Source organism: Silurus meridionalis, chromosome 19 (assembly GCF_014805685.1).
Source record: "Silurus meridionalis isolate SWU-2019-XX chromosome 19, ASM1480568v1, whole genome shotgun sequence".
Classification (NCBI taxonomy): domain Eukaryota; kingdom Metazoa; phylum Chordata; class Actinopteri; order Siluriformes; family Siluridae; genus Silurus; species Silurus meridionalis.
The window spans coordinates 17,629,021-17,645,166 of NC_060902.1; the positions used below are offsets into that span (position 1 = coordinate 17,629,021).

Here is a 16,146-nt window from a genome sequence, read left to right on the forward strand (position 1 = left end):
TAGTGGCTCACAGGGATAAAGTCTGGGTGCCTCTATGATTTGCTACAAATGCAACTGGTATTTGTTATTTTGCCTAAGTGTTAAGACTAGCTACTTAATAAGAATCAGTAAATCGATGCAAACGTTTAAACAAATAATTTACTATCTTCACTTCCTTAGGCACAAACATCAATCAGGCCTTGCAAAATGGGGTGGAAATGATCACAAGCCACCCACGGCAGGGTTCTGCCTCCATTCTCATCCTGCTGACTGATGGAGACCCCACTTCAGGCACATATACACACCCACACCATGTAGTCATGTCAAAGCTACAGCCTCAGTTATAAATGAAATGTGTTCAAAATCTGCTTTAATAGCATTTCAATAAATAATTCAATAAATATGAAAACATTTGCCTGATTACAAAATTGGTTAGTCAGATTAGTAAATATTTTATATTAAGTTTAAAACTGAACAAGTGTGAAATCTAATCAAATCCTCCACCCACACTTTTTCATTTAATTCATCGGCTTAACCTTTAAATCCAAATACGAATCATCAATTATATAATTCCTTTAAAGAATTACAGTGCAATGTTATAGTTATGATCTGATTGTTTGTAAGGTTATGGTGTGTAATATTTCCCAAAGCCAAAAATCACTAATTATGTTTTCAAAATGAAAACATAACTGTATTTGGTCCCATTTGTAGTCAGTTCTAACAATAGTGTCTTACAGGTGAAACAAACACAATGAAAATTCGGAGCAATGCCAAAGAGGCTATTGGTGGTAAATTTCCTCTCTACTGCCTGGGGTTTGGATTTGATGTAAACTTTGATTTCCTGAAAGAAATGGCTCTGGAGAATGATGGAGTTGCTCGGAGGATCTATGAGGACTCTGACGCTGACCTCCAGCTACAGGTGGGATACCGAGCGCTAGTCAATTTCAAGTTTATTCTTTTTACACACTGGTTGCCAAATATTCAACAAAATTTCACTATCAATGCTTAGGGTTTCTATGAGGAAGTGGCCACTCCACTTTTAACTGATGTCCAACTGAACTACATCGGAGCAGCAAATCTCACCCAGACCACTTTCAAGCAGTTTTATAATGGCTCAGAGATTGTGGTAGCTGGACAAATCACAGACAACAACCTGGAGACTTTACAAACAGAGGTCATCGCAATCTCAGTAAGTTTATCACTGCTCTTACAGTTCTGTTCTTCATGTCCAGTTCTTTAGCTGCTTGTCAAATTTACTTCAAGTGAAAGAAAAGCTAGGCTTCGTTGTGTACAGAAGTTAAACTAAAGCATTACCTGTATAAAAAGATCAGCAGCCTAAACAGAGAAGGAAATCTACACTGCCACACTTCTGTACCTTTCACTTGTATTATTATTTGCAGAAAGATACGAACGTAACATATCAGGACTCCGTTTCAATAAAAGATGTCATTGATGTTTTACCGCAACATGAAAACTTCATCCAGAGACTGTGGGCTTATCTTACAGTGAAACAGCTCCTGGAGAAAGAGTGAGTGTTTCTCCTGTTTAATGCTTTATGTAAATAACATTCAGACTTTACAGCATGTTGTGATGTTCACATTTATATTTGTATTAGAATGACACTTAAAGGAGATGAGAAAGAAGCAGCTAAGAAAAACGCTCTGGATCTCTCTCTGAAATATGAATTTGTGACTCCACTCACATCCATGGTGGTCACTAAGCCACAGGAAGAGGAGATACATGTCGCCCACAAACCCAAAGAAGGGGAAAAGCAAAAAATACAAAGAATATCAGCCAAAATAACTGACTTGGGTAAAAAAAAAAAAGGGATATTGCACACAAGACAATCTTCATTATATTTTAGTATAAGTTAGCAGGAAACATCTAGATATCTGCAGCAAACAAAGGCCATAATCCTAGGTTACAATGTATTTAATTATTTAAGTCATCAAGTTAGAGATCAACTAGTAACAGTTTGTGTGGCATTGGAATGAATTAAAATGCATGTGAAAATGTAACAGACCCGTAATTAAGCAGACTGTAGATTTTTACCATCCATGAAACATCAAATGTCTGGAGGAAAATAGAACAAAAATGAAAGAAAATGTGCATCTTTACCAATACAAATACATTTTATATCTTTCTATGGACCATCCAAGGTGCCAGGAGTGGGTATCAAAAGATCAACAATAGACTCCAGGGATCAAAGGTTGAAGGACGAAGTATATCATGTAAGAAAATTAAAGAAATGATTTGCATGCCACTTCCGAATTATTTGTGAGGATAGAAGAATAGTGCAGATTGTTGATGCTCTAATGTGGATAAATTGAAAGTTAAATTGGATCAAAGTTCCAACAACTTTTACAGTAACTTTTCCGTTATTTTGTTTGTTTTTGTGTGTCTGAAGCTAGTATGTGTACAAATATCTTTTGTCTAATTACTGTATACCTAGTATATCAACTGATTTAAAATGTGTAAATAATCACAATCTAGTTTTGGGATAAATACTTAAACTGTAAAAATCCTTGCAAACTGTCCATGTGCTAATTCATTTTTAATTGGTTTGTTTTCATATGCACTGAAATTCACACTGTATATTTGAAAATTCAGGATAAACTTTACTCTTTCTTGGGAACACTTGAGCACTTGAATAAATTCTCTCAAACAGCTTAAGCATAATCCACTTAAGATCACTGGATAAAAGTTTAGATGCTGATATAATTAGAAATTGTGAAATTTATTTGATTATACTGTATGAATTTGCTAAAGAACAAAGTAAAAAATAAAATAAAATAAAGAATACAAATAAAGGTTGTGATCAAAGGTTAGAAAAAATGAAACATAAGAGGCTGGTGAAATTAATTCCTAAACAGAATAAATAGCTCAAGCCTAAAATTGTAAAATATTAAGCTTTCGTTCAGTGGTCAGAAATTTACTAACAATTAAACAAATACTAAGCTTTTTACTTTGATATATTGATATGGTTTGAACTAAGAATGTACTGCATACCGGACGAAACATAAGCCAGGAAATCTACCCACAATCGACTGGACCTACCATTTGAATAGTTGTTGTGCATTGCTGTAAAAATTGTGTCTGATCTCCAAAAAGATTTACTGATTTGTTGCTTCTGTGTTCCAAAGTGAGTGGCAGCGCAGACTCCCACTCTTTCGTATCACACGGAATCCACAATTTGTTTGCTATGGCACCTGTTGAAGCACCAAATCGCTTCGGTGGTATGGATGAACTTACTTTACTTTCTTTTCATTCAAGAGCATTTATTATTTCAATAACTTCATAAATCACTTAAACGTCTCAAATATTTCTCACTTGTTTATTTTAAGTCTATGGTCTTGCTGGAGGCAATGCAGAAGTCTATTAACTGCATGTGAAAAAGATCAACCCTTTTCCTGTGTTCCAGTGCAATTTTAAGGGCCATGTGGTTTTCCTTAAACCAGTCAGAAATGTGCACCAATGGTGGTGATTTGAGATGAGCAACACAGTGAAAGAATCATGTGACCTCAAGGGCGCGACATTATGATCTTGAAATTGACTAGAACATTAATTTGTACAGATTTGTACACAGGACTGACAAGTTAAATATTACTTTCTCTCTTAAGTACATAATAACTGCTTATGAATTATTAAAATAATTTACATGAAGTAAAGAGGAAGTCTAAAACAGTACTTAAACCAAATACTTATCTAACTATATACACAGACGTTAATATCTGGGAATTAATGATGCATAAAACATTATGACTCATGAAAAGTACAAATCACGAGCACGACTTTCAAGTACATGGTATTATAACCATACTATACCACAAATCTGCAAGCTGTCATAGAAGTAGCACAATACATAATGTACATAATAATAATTTAAAAATATGTAACTACATCAGTTACATACATTTATTTTTTATTATTATGTATGTTTTAAACCTTTTATATCAGCTAAATACCTCCATACTGGCCGAAAGAGCCGTGTTTACTGTGTGCATTTTATTAGAAAGCATCATTTTACCAGCTGTTTGTTTGTTAGTTTGAGTTACTTGTTTACATTTCTTACTCATGAGTTTATTTAGGTTTAATATTTTTCTCTGAATAGCAGTGTTTTAGGACTGAGTTTCTTTTCTCTATCTAGTAACTGTTAATATTTTATAGTAATACATTTAACTCTATGTTTTGTAGTAGAATACTTCCTGACAGAACGCCTCCGCATACCCTCACAGCCACACAGACCTAAAAACGTTCCCATCACTCCCCATCCAGGTACAATTACATCTTTCACAGCCCTCTAGTACATTTATTATTCAGTGAAGTACTTCATTATTCTTTTTCCGGCAGGGCATCAAACGAGATTCTTGATCTCTGCACAGCCGAAAGCTATCTGTTATGATGTCCCCACGGGCCATTATAAACTCCGCCTCCTTTTGGACTCATCATCAAGTAAAAAAACTTTTAATTGTAATAATCTCAAGACCCTTTTGTACGTACATTTTGAAACAAGTACACATTCTGACTAGAAATAGTTAATTTGTCATTTGTCATAAAACTCAAGACAGATAAAAAGAAAATGTTCAACACATAAAAGTGCAGTGTAGGTAGTTGAATAACAATTTGGATTATAAAATATACAGTAGATATTTTATAAACATTAAATTGAAATATTACACTAAACTACAGTGGATAAAAAAGTGTACACAGCCTTATGAAAATGCAGGTTTTTAAAATACAGACACAAAAAAAAACGTGTTAAAATATGATAGATCTTTAAATGTCAGACTTCTAATTGTTCATCTTTAATGTGATTGTCTAAAAAGATCTAGAGAAACATTTTATTCAATCAATGGGAACAGAAAAAAAATGAATAATAAAAAAAACTCTACAACACCCTGAGTAAGTTTGCACACCATTTCATAATGGACCTCAGGCCTGTGGGTGAAATAGCATACACAAATCAATTAAAGTCATTCTGAATAAAACCAGATAAGTCAGCTGTTGCTGTAGGATTTGCTAAACATTTGGGGTTGCATTCTACAAAGCACCATGGGCCACAAAAAATTTCTAAAAAGAGAAACTGCAAAACAAAGTTGAAAGGTACTAATCAGGAGCAGGATATTAAAGAATATAAAAGACACTGAATGTACCATGAGATTAATAAGTGGAGAGAATGCAGCAACACAACAAAACTCATCAGGGAGGGAACAAGAGGCCAAAAGCAACAAATAAGGAAGTACAGGGATTTCTGGCATGTACTGGTCACTCTTTGCCTGTGATTACCATCTCCGGTATTCTACACAAGTCTGGGCTGTGGGGTAGGGTGGCAAGATGGAAGACATTTCCTTGCAAAGAATATACAATCCCTATCTAAATTATAACAAAGGGTTTATTCAGTTCACCCCACAGCATGCCGGAAAATTAGGTTGAAATTTCTGGCCATAATTTTAAAAAGGTATGTTTAGAGCAAAGCCTATAGAGAGTATCATCCAAGGAACACCATACTGACAGTGAAGCATGATGGGGGAACGGTTGTGCTTCAGGAATGCTTCTTCTCAGCTGGACCAGGAGCACTTGTCAAGATGGGAAAATGAATAGATCCTAATACCAGGATATTTTACCACAAAACCTTATGTCCTCTGTCAAAAAGATAAAATAAATAGGAATCTCACATTTCAGAATGAAAATGAACCAAAGCACAAATCAAAATCAACAGGCATCACTACAGAAAAAGATCATCAGTCCTAGAATGGCCCAGACCTCAGACCAGTCTAATAGAAAACCTAAGAAATGACCCAAAAGAGCTGTGCGCAGGAGATCCCCTCGCAATCTAAACTTGAGCTTTGCAAAGAAGAGTGGGATAAAACTCCAAAGATGTGTAAAATTAATAGAGACCAATTCCTGATGATGTAATAAATATAAAAGACTTCTATAAAGTATTATTTCATAGGGGGGTGTTAAGACTAATTCAGTCAAGCTTTGGTATTTTTTTTGTGTATTTAAAATATTCCAAATAATAAAATATATTAATTTTTATCTGATTTCTTGTCTGTTGAAATATTTGATTAAATATGTAACAAGTCTGGCACATATTTATGCCTTTACATTTTAAAAACCTGCAGTTTTATAAATTTGTACATTTTTTATTTCCTCTGTATATTTTCTTGCACTTTGCTAATAAGTAATACCTTTTGGATATTTTTTCATTAATATTAATAAAAACATTTTTTTTACAAATATCAGCACAAGCAGAAGCATATTTAATTTCTGAATTGCTCTACCATTGTTGTTCATTGAGTTATTTTCTCTGTTTCTCTCTCCAGACTTCTCTATGAACGCTGAGCTCTCGGGAAACGGCTTCCAGCTAATCGCTATCCATTACAAAACAGCAAAGCTTCTCACAAGCACTAATGAAAGTGTCTACTCTGATGAAAAGTTGAATATGAAGCTTGTTTGGGGGCAATCAGGTCACAACAGTATTGAATTAGATAGGTAAAAATGTAATAACAATGTCAATTATTTTTATTTGGCAGATGCACTTGTTCAAAGCAATTTTATCATTTCTACAGCTGAGCACAAGAGTGCTACAATGAATTTAGTGCTACTGCAAATTTATGCTACAATAACTACCCAAATGCAAATATATGAACAAAAGAAATCCGAAACATAATGTAAAAATATAAAAATCTATTTAAATTACTTTAAAAATGGTAAAAGCACTGTATGGTGTTTTCTTTATGTTTTAGTTTGAAATGATCCCAAACTTCTTGTTATTTGGCCTGAATCTTCCCTCGCTGTTTCTCTCCGTTCCTCAATTTTTCATTCTTCTGTGTTTACCTGTCCAGGGGTCTCATTTATACATGTGGCATGCAGACAAACCGAAGGTAAAAACGTGTGCACGCCACTTTCCACGCCAAGGATGTGAGTTATAAAACACAAACTTGGCGGGAGAAAGTGCGCACCTGTAACCTTTGTGTGGAAATTGAACTTTTCCAGCTCCATTTTGTGCGTACGCCACGTTTATAAATGAGACCCTGAAGTGGTCCAGAGTTAAGCAGGTGGTGCATCAGTAATAATGGTCCATGGAGAAACACAGTGCTCTGTGTGGAGTTAAATGGACTAAACGAAGCATCGAGGCAAATAATTTGCCTTTTATGTATATGAATTACGCGATAAATTATTTCCACCCTAAACTGGACACAACACAGGCTTTCATTGTATTAAAAAATAGTTTTTATATTAGAAGAGTGAAGATATTAAAGCAACATTTGAGTGCACCAAGTGTGCACACTGTATAGTAGAAAAAATGAATGTGTTGAACTTTCCACAGTATGTCAATATTTCTGAGGGACAAAGTACTGGACATCACCATGGGATCTGTACGTGTTGTTTTGCTCCTTCACAAAAAAGGCAACGAGGTTTTCCTGTGGCCTTCTGTTCGTCAACTGCCAAAGGATGCTAACACTCAAGGCATTCTGGGTAAGCAAATTGAAGCTAATCTAAAATGTTAGAATGGTATGAATAATCCAGCTTTGATGTTGAATTGAAATAATTTTATATAATTCTGCATCACTAGTCACAAAATAAAATTCAGATGGCAAATTAATATTTTCTATTTAATATGCAAGGAAAAACTGATCTTCAGTACACCGAGTTACCAGACTCAAAGGTTAAAATCATGGATCAGGAAGTGCTTGCACAACTGTAAGTATATAAATGTGCAATTCTTAATTTTTGTAGTACTGCTTTACTGACATTGCTAAAGCTAAGAGGCATGTGTGCTGTTACAGGACCTCTGCCATCGACTACAGACTCCCAGCAGCTCCTTCTGTGCAATGTTGGCTCGTGCCATTCCAGTCTGCCCTGCAGGGGGAGCTTTCTGACTTCACTATCTCACAGCTCTGACAGAAATATATCTAATTCTCTTTTCTGTATTAAAATGCAGATGTTAAGGACTCGCTGTTGAAATCAGACCTTTAGAAATGAATCAAATGGAAATGGAATAAAATGAAAATTACATGTACTTCATGATCATTATACATTAAATCTGAACACATGAATCTGAGACAGGAAGATGAATGTAGTCTGACTGGTGTTGTCTACATTCCATGTTTGTGAAAAGGAGAAAAGCGGTAGTGCTGGCTAACGTCTAAGAGCATGCTGCCTGACCTGTAATACAAGGTTGAGCAGTTCCAGGCAAAGCTAGTTATTCTTTGGAAATAAAAAAAGTATGCAACAAAATGATATACTTAAAGTTCCTTATGCAACTGAAATCTGTAGAATGTAGTTTAAATACATTAAAATGTTAATTTGACTGTAAATCCTTTATTTTGGTTGTATTAATAACACAAGGTGAGCAACTTGGCATAGCATGTATTTGCATAATAGATGAATAAGTTCAAGAAAAAAAAAAGGAAAATAAATTCACTAAACAAAAGTTTTCCTTTCATGTGTAGATTAAAATATAGCAGCATTTCTAAATGCAACCACCTGCTGCACCACACACTATTTGAAGCACAATTTGGTTAACAGGGTTAATTACGTGGCGTGCAAATTCAATGGATTATATGATTTAAGAGAAAACACTTACAGTGCCAAGCAAAATAAGAAAGAATCAAAGTAACTGTTGTTTGAGTTAAACATGTCAAGAAAAGAATTGTAAAAATTCTAAATAATTATTCATTGGTTACATCCACATTAATACAGATACAGTTTAAAAAGTCTTCAAATTAAAAAATCTTTTACTCTACATTTTTGGTGTTCAGGTCACACAGAGATTTTTGTGTAGTTAAAACAGGTTTTTCTTTTTAAAGTAAATTGCAGTTTGTAGTGTGAACTGAGAAAATGGTGACAGTCATGTGATCCAGTTAACTGATACTTCGGTTAAAATGCAGCAACAGCACTTTGGCTTGTCCTCGCTGTTATAACTGTTGCAGGCAATTTGAAACTACTAAAGGTTTGGAAGTATTAGTGTTAAAAGCAGAGCATTTTAGAATGAAAAATAAAAGTTTAATAGTTAACGGTCTTTCTATGCATTACAACATTATGTAAGTAGGCAGATTTTTTATGATAATAAGTTGGATCAGTTTTTACTCTGACAGTGGGCTAGCTAAAGAATTTGAGTTTTCCTTATCTAGTGCTATAAAGCTTAAAAGAGCTCATTCCTTTTGAAAAACATTACAAATATCATCTTTTGGTCTGCAATAACTAATCAATAAAATCAATAATAATCGTCAATGTAATTCGTCATCAAATGTTGCTGTTATTGTTTAGTTGGGCTGCTCAAATTGCGTTTTAGCAAGACAGGAAGAAAACACAGGTGCTTGGGAAAATGGGGGACAGTACTGGCAGCAGGAAAAAGTGTGTGTCCCGAGTTATCCAAGCATTTTATATTAAATGCAATGGATTCAATTAAAAATGTGCAAACAAACACTAAATCTAAAGGCATCAAATAAGAGCAGCAGTAAATAATTACATCTTTAATCACTGTTGTGGTTTTCAGCGAATGATTAAGCAATTGTACATCAATGCATATTTTTTCTATTTTCAATCAGGTCTGTTAGCTCGCTGGGTTTCCCCGTTTCATTCTCTTTTCATAGCATTTATCTACTGCAACAGTGACTTCTCTGTTTTCAAACGAGATTTACTGCAGCTTTACTATGTTCAAATGCTTGTTTTCAATGTTTCTATATTTCATTTATGCATATAAAATTTAATTATTATTCAAAATGGAAATGATTATATATTCCAGATGCTTAGCAAATTAACAAAATATCTGTGTTGTTTTAACTTACAAATGTTGTATGATATGTTTTTCTATACATGGTTGTCACAAATACAATACATATGTTAATTAACACAACTTGGTTCACCTTTTATACTCAGATGGCTTTATTAACAGAAAGAAACATGAGTGAATTTGTTTAAAGGAGAAATTCCCCATGCACTTCAACAAGCAGCTACTAGAAGCTTTAAAATGGCAAAATGGAAGATAATTAAACTCTAAATGCTTTTGAAAGTACAACTTTATACAGAAATACCATGAATTAGGGTTTTTTTTAAGTTATAATAAGCAAAACATCAAATTAAATATATATATATATATATATATATATACTTATTTACTCCACTGAACCAATAAATAGCCAAATGTCCTAAAAAGAATATAGCATATAACCGATAAATAGTTGGGCTACATAAAAAAAAAAAAGAATTTGAGCCTGATGTTTTAAGTATAAAAACCTGACAGGTGGAGAGTTAAATATTAGCACAATCTATTAACAATGTGGAACCTTAATAAATGACACAGATAAGGCAAATGACTCGTTAACTGTGAAAGTACACTTAAATCCAACACTTGCGTGTTTGCATTCCATTCGGTTTATTTGATATCACGTTGCTGCTGAATTTCAAATAATGAGAATAAAGCCAGCTAACCACCCAGTAAAAGATGACTATTTTATCTGGGCTTTTATTAACATCACACATTGGCAAATGTTTAAAGAGGTGCAGATAAGCCTCAGCAAGCTGTAACACTTAATTAAAAACTGACTGTGTAATCTGTAATAATATTTGTGCATCCAGTATGCCTGTGTTAAAAGCTGCTAATCTGTGCTCATGCCCGATAAACACACGTTTTCGTAAATATGAGAACTCTGCAGTGACCAAACATGAGAAGATAATGTGTGAGAATGAAGGTTCTTCCTTTGCACAGGTTTTCCACAGCACCACACTAAATAGATTATATAGCTCACAGCAGATTATTTATACAGATACATTAATACAGCTGTGCTCTCTTTCACATTAGATTGTCAATAAAACACTGAAAACGTCATCTATTTTAGAGAAAACAAAAAAACATACTGTATGACTTCAAGATTCAAGGAAATGGGTTTGATCTTTGTGTTCTTTCAGTTTTTGATTGATAAAGAACACAAATTTTGTAATCAAAATGTTTCCTTTACCTTTCATTACAAGCTTGTGTTTTAAAATGATCATTTATAACCCGGATGTTTTTATATTAGATGAAAGTTTTGCCTGGTAAAATCATGCTTGTTCTTTAATGTGGCATGCTTGACATACTTGTCTTTATGAAGCTGGGTAATTGAGAATAGGTTCATGCAACCAAATCCTATTCTAAAAAAAGCAGAGAAACAGGTGCAGTAACATCAACGTGTGGATTCTTCACATTTTTCCTGATTTTGCCATTGTTTTTAGAGATAAGATGTAATGTCTAGTAAAATGATTGTGTAAGAGAAACTGTTAATTAAACAAATGTCAAAGAACATTTATTTGGCCTGTCAAAAATGTCCTGTTTAGAGATTAAATGATCTATTTCACAGCCTAAATATCTGATTAACAGCTGCACTGAACTAAGTAAATTAGGACAGGTGTAATAGTGTTTATTCATCTTTGATTTGAGTGGGTTGAACTGATTGTGGATTTGTGTAGGTACAAGCTACAGGTTTCTGTGCACCCCCTGCTGAACTGTAGATCTATTGTAAAATTCCTGTTCTTGTTGTGCAAGATTGTGGTGCTGGAGAACAACCACATTTTATGGATGAATGGCATGACATACAATAAGAATTCCACTAAACAGGAGATTATAATTTTTTTCATTATGCCAGTGCAAGAGGGTGAATGAAGGTCAAGCAAGCAGTTACGTGACAAGCGACATTCACAATATATGGTATGCAGTGCTGCGCATGAACAGCTTTCACCCAGAGCACAGTCCATCATGTTGCTGCTTGACTGAGCAAACAACAGGCCACAAAAAAGGTTTGGGGAAAAAAGGTTCACACTTCGCCAATGATATGGAATTCTGGGATTAAATGGCCCAAAAAAAATTTATATATAATCAACACTGTAACATACCTGCATTGACGTTTCTAATTACACCATGTTCATTATATATTCTTCTAATTAAACTAATACAACAATGAAGCATGTGTTAATATATAAACTCCATTACACCTGTTTTAATTCACTCGGTCACTCCACCAATAACAGCCCACTGTTTTGGATTGTTTGATATAAACGGGACATTTTGACATTATGTCCAGTAAATGATCTTTGACTGACATTTGTTTTAAAACCCTTGCTCTTACACATAATCTTTTAAATGTGGAGAATCTCCACATTGATGTTACAACACCTGATGTTTTTCTGCTTTATTTAGAGTATGTATTGGTTGCATGAGACCAGTGCTATTATGCTGCTTCAAACTCAGAAATAAGTCGAACATGCAATACAAACTAACAAACAGGATTATACACATTATCCATTGTGCATTTAAAAATAATATAAATATATATATATATATTATATAGAAATATAGTACATTATACTGTATATGTAGCTACAGATGTAAATGCAGGTAAGTCATATGATTGCTATATACAATGAACACATGCTGCATTGCTTTATTAATGCAATTGGAAATGGAAATGGAGGTAAGTTATACAGTTGATTATATATAAAGAACACATGCTTGTGTAATTGCAGGTAAGTTATTGTTTATTCACTCTCGGTTTGAGCACATCAGCTTGGACTGAGTGTGGAAACTGCAGGTTTGTGCTCACATGCAGAAACCCTGATCTATGGATCTATTCTGGAATTCCTGTTATTGTTGTGCAAGATTGCAAAATTGTAGGCACTGGGTTCCTTCATTTGTGGTGCTGACCTACAAGCAGGACAACCACATTCTACAGATGCATGGGACGTAAAACCGTGCAGGAATACCGACAAACCAAGAGCCGGTCTTGTACATGAATATTTTCAGCCATGCAGAACAAGTGACATTTCTTCATGCTGCTTTCAGTGAAAGAAATTGACTCAAGATCAAGAATGCAGGAAAGGACTGCAACAAATGCCATCAATAAATGCATACATGGTATGCTGTAGTGAGCACCGACAGCTTCCACAGCTAGAACACAAACCACACTGCAGCTCCATTAAAGCAGAATGCAGACCAGCCTATTTTCAAGAGCATTGGAGATCAGAACTCCCTGCTCTAGGTCTATATATATATATATATATATATATATATATATATATATATATATATATATATATATATAGTAAGTCCAAAATATACAGTACTGAAATGAACAGATAAACAATCTTTATTAGGCCCCTTGCACAACAGAACCTTCTCAAATCCTGAAGAAATGGTCCAATCACCATGTCCCTGTATCGTTCTTGGGTGATGGTAAGAGCATTGCCTTCATCATCTTTAATGAAATAGGGGCCTAATATACCGTGTTATCTGGACGATAACATCTGGACGCTCATAACCAAGGAAGTGAGTTGTCTGGAAAATGATGTAGACGACTAAGTGAATGTGACTTTCGTCTGAGATCCACACATTCCTCAAGAAACCTGGATCCTCGTACACCATTGCAAAAATTCACCATCCCGGCTCTGTCAAGTGTTGTTCAACCTGTATCCGGCGCGAAAATCCACCTATGTCCTTAAACAAATCAGCAAGCGGATGTATCACTGACGTTCAATTTCAAAGATGAAAACAGCAACATGTGAGCCGGAGCTTCATCTCCGGGAAAAGGGGGTGAAGTCTGCAGGAGCCACATCTGGCGAGGGTGAGGAGTGGGTAAGGAAGGGACATTAAGTGGATTGGTTTCTGACGGCCATCATGCGCGATTTGCTAAATGTTTTGACATTTGAACTTGATGAAGGAATCTCTGATCTCTCATCATCTTCCAGAGACGCTCTTAAAGCACGACTGCCACTCAAAACAACTCAACGTTTGTTCTTTGTTTTAAATTGGTGTCTATGGTGAAATTGCAGACATGGAAACACTAACACTGTTAGTCTCGAGACTTTTTAATACCACCGGGTGTATATACTCTCAGCAAAACCTGAGCTAAAACTACTACTTATGTAATAAGAAGACATGGTAAACCAGAGATGTGTTGGGCCAGGTAAGAGTGTCTCACATCATAAAGATCCTATAGATATTGTACAGACACAATAGGAATAAAGAGTTTAGAGAAAAAATCCCTCTTAATACTAACGAGGTGGTAAAACCATGTTTTACTGCTTATAACTAAACACATACCAACTGCAGTAATTAATAAAATAAAGTATAATACTTGCCCTGATCTACTTACCTGAAATTTACTGACTTAATCCACAAAATTGTACAATATTTGACTAAACCGTAACCAACTGCTGAACTAAACCTGTACTAAGATTCATGAACACACCTGATCCAGTATAGCTCATTAACTCAAATGCTGAATTATAGCTAGCATCAATTAGCTACACCTATTAGCACATAAAATAACCGACTATATATATATATATATATATATAAAATGTTAAGATGTACTGAATATATGAACATGAAGTTATGTATAAGTATGACTAAGTGACTAAGTTGATTATGACTGTATGAATAAGTGGTGAATGGCGGTGTTATGCCTCATCAGGAATTAGCCACTTAGCTAACATTATGAAAGACTTACCTGCGGATAGAAGCTCTTTCCCCCTGCATGTTTGTGTTTCTGAACCCGGTTCTGTGTGGAGATGTTCAGCTCGGTCCTGCTCTTCTCTCGCTTCTGGATCTCAGAGACAAAATTCTGAGAGGAAAAAGTTTTACTGTTCAGGAAGTGTGAACATTTACTTCAAAATAAATGCTCGTAATTTAATGCAACATATTTTACATTACCAGGAATGTATTTAAAGAACTCACAACGAGTATAGAAGTTTATTATTTTATTTAATATCTTGTTTTTGTATCGCATTTTATTTATTGTATGTTATTACCTGCGTTCTGACTCTCTGAAAACCTTCGCGCGCTCCTCGATGTCCGTTACATTTTGAATTGAAGCCCCGCCCACCGGAAGTCTCCGATACTGAAAGCACCAAAATTGTGCATGAAAATATATCATGTATGGAATTATTATTATTATTATTATTATTATTATTATTATTATTGTTGTTGTTGTTGTTGTTGTTGTTGTTGTTATTACTACTTATCATAATAATAGCAATAATATTATTATTAATAATAATAATAATAATAATAATAATAATAATAATAATAATAATAAGCAGTAGTAGTATAAATAAAATAAAAAATTGGACGCACTACTATAGGAATTCCGTATATCGCGGTGTTTACGTTCCAAAACCGCTCGTGATAACCAAAAAAACACGATAAACGGACACCACCCCAAAAATGCTGTTTTATGTTTACACTACTGTACTGTATTAACATTTTACTTAATTTTATAATGAATAATTATATTTTTATTAATACATTTTATTATTTTAACATAAAACTCCATAAAAAAACAATTCCCTATGTGTTTTGGTCTCTGGTGCTCTCCGCAAAAGTAAATCAGCCAAAATAATTAGAATCACACTAAGTGATTAATGTGGGATTAGAACCAGCACACTTGAAGCAGTAATGAGCACAACATAACCTGTTCTTAATAGTACAAAAAAACAGATAACCAAAATTTTAAGTAGCACCTGAGAAAGAGGGTCATTAGTGAATCACGTTCAGTTGAAATAAAAAAGGGAGAGATGGGTTCTGCCACTGTTTTTGATTTAATTGGAAGGAAAGAACCTGGGCATTTGTAGAGAAACCCAGCAGATGTGGAGGTGGTAGCTCAGTGGTTAAGATGTTGTTTAGGACTTCTGATCTGAAGGTTGTGAGTTCAAATCTCAGCACCACCAAACAAATTCTACATAAAATACACTTCAATTTGCATGTAGTAACATATAAACTAAATGTTAATAATGGCATTAGTGAAACACACATAGAATCCATAATTAAAATATAATAATTTATATCTCTTTATTCTCCAATGTATAGATTGTTAAATGAGACCAAATCACACATGTTTGGAAAAAACGCATCAGCTGCTGTATATAATACACTCATACACACTCATCACACACTCATCACACACACTACCATGTCGAAATTAAGCCACATATAATTGTCAGCCACTTAACTAAAGCAAATAGTAGAGGATCAATTACACAGAGCAAAAGCAACATCTGGATCAGTCAGCAGCTGGACCTGTGTGTGAACATGAACATGATAAAATGGTCAATAGATGTTTTTCACTGTACTGTGTTTGATTGTTTGTCTTTATGTGTCTCCCAGGGGTCTTTATTGGATTACAGCCT

At 34.4% G+C, this 16,146-nt stretch overlaps 2 protein-coding genes across 2 annotated transcripts in view; one reads left to right on the forward strand and one right to left on the reverse strand.

Moving 5' to 3' along the window:
* Positions 1-8,055, forward strand: part of LOC124401970 — a 29,905-nt gene extending 21,850 nt beyond the window's left edge. The window contains exons 32-44 of the mRNA XM_046874525.1: positions 160-270; positions 717-898; positions 989-1,168; positions 1,380-1,507; positions 1,595-1,791; positions 2,139-2,210; positions 3,123-3,215; positions 4,174-4,254; positions 4,330-4,431; positions 6,306-6,474; positions 7,313-7,461; positions 7,611-7,686; positions 7,773-8,055. Coding sequence (XP_046730481.1) covers positions 160-270; positions 717-898; positions 989-1,168; positions 1,380-1,507; positions 1,595-1,791; positions 2,139-2,210; positions 3,123-3,215; positions 4,174-4,254; positions 4,330-4,431; positions 6,306-6,474; positions 7,313-7,461; positions 7,611-7,686; positions 7,773-7,887 — 1,655 coding nt within the window. The 3' untranslated portion in view covers positions 7,888-8,055. The remainder of the gene's footprint in view (positions 1-159; positions 271-716; positions 899-988; positions 1,169-1,379; positions 1,508-1,594; positions 1,792-2,138; positions 2,211-3,122; positions 3,216-4,173; positions 4,255-4,329; positions 4,432-6,305; positions 6,475-7,312; positions 7,462-7,610; positions 7,687-7,772) is intronic.
* The window catches only part of ninj1 (ninjurin 1), a 77,106-nt gene extending 62,274 nt beyond the window's left edge, over positions 1-14,832 (reverse strand). The window contains exons 1-2 of the mRNA XM_046875525.1: positions 14,770-14,832; positions 14,469-14,582 (exon numbers count right to left, since the gene is read on the reverse strand). The gene's annotated coding sequence lies outside the window, so the exon portion shown is untranslated. The remainder of the gene's footprint in view (positions 1-14,468; positions 14,583-14,769) is intronic.
* Between the last annotated feature and the right edge of the window lie 1,314 nt (positions 14,833-16,146).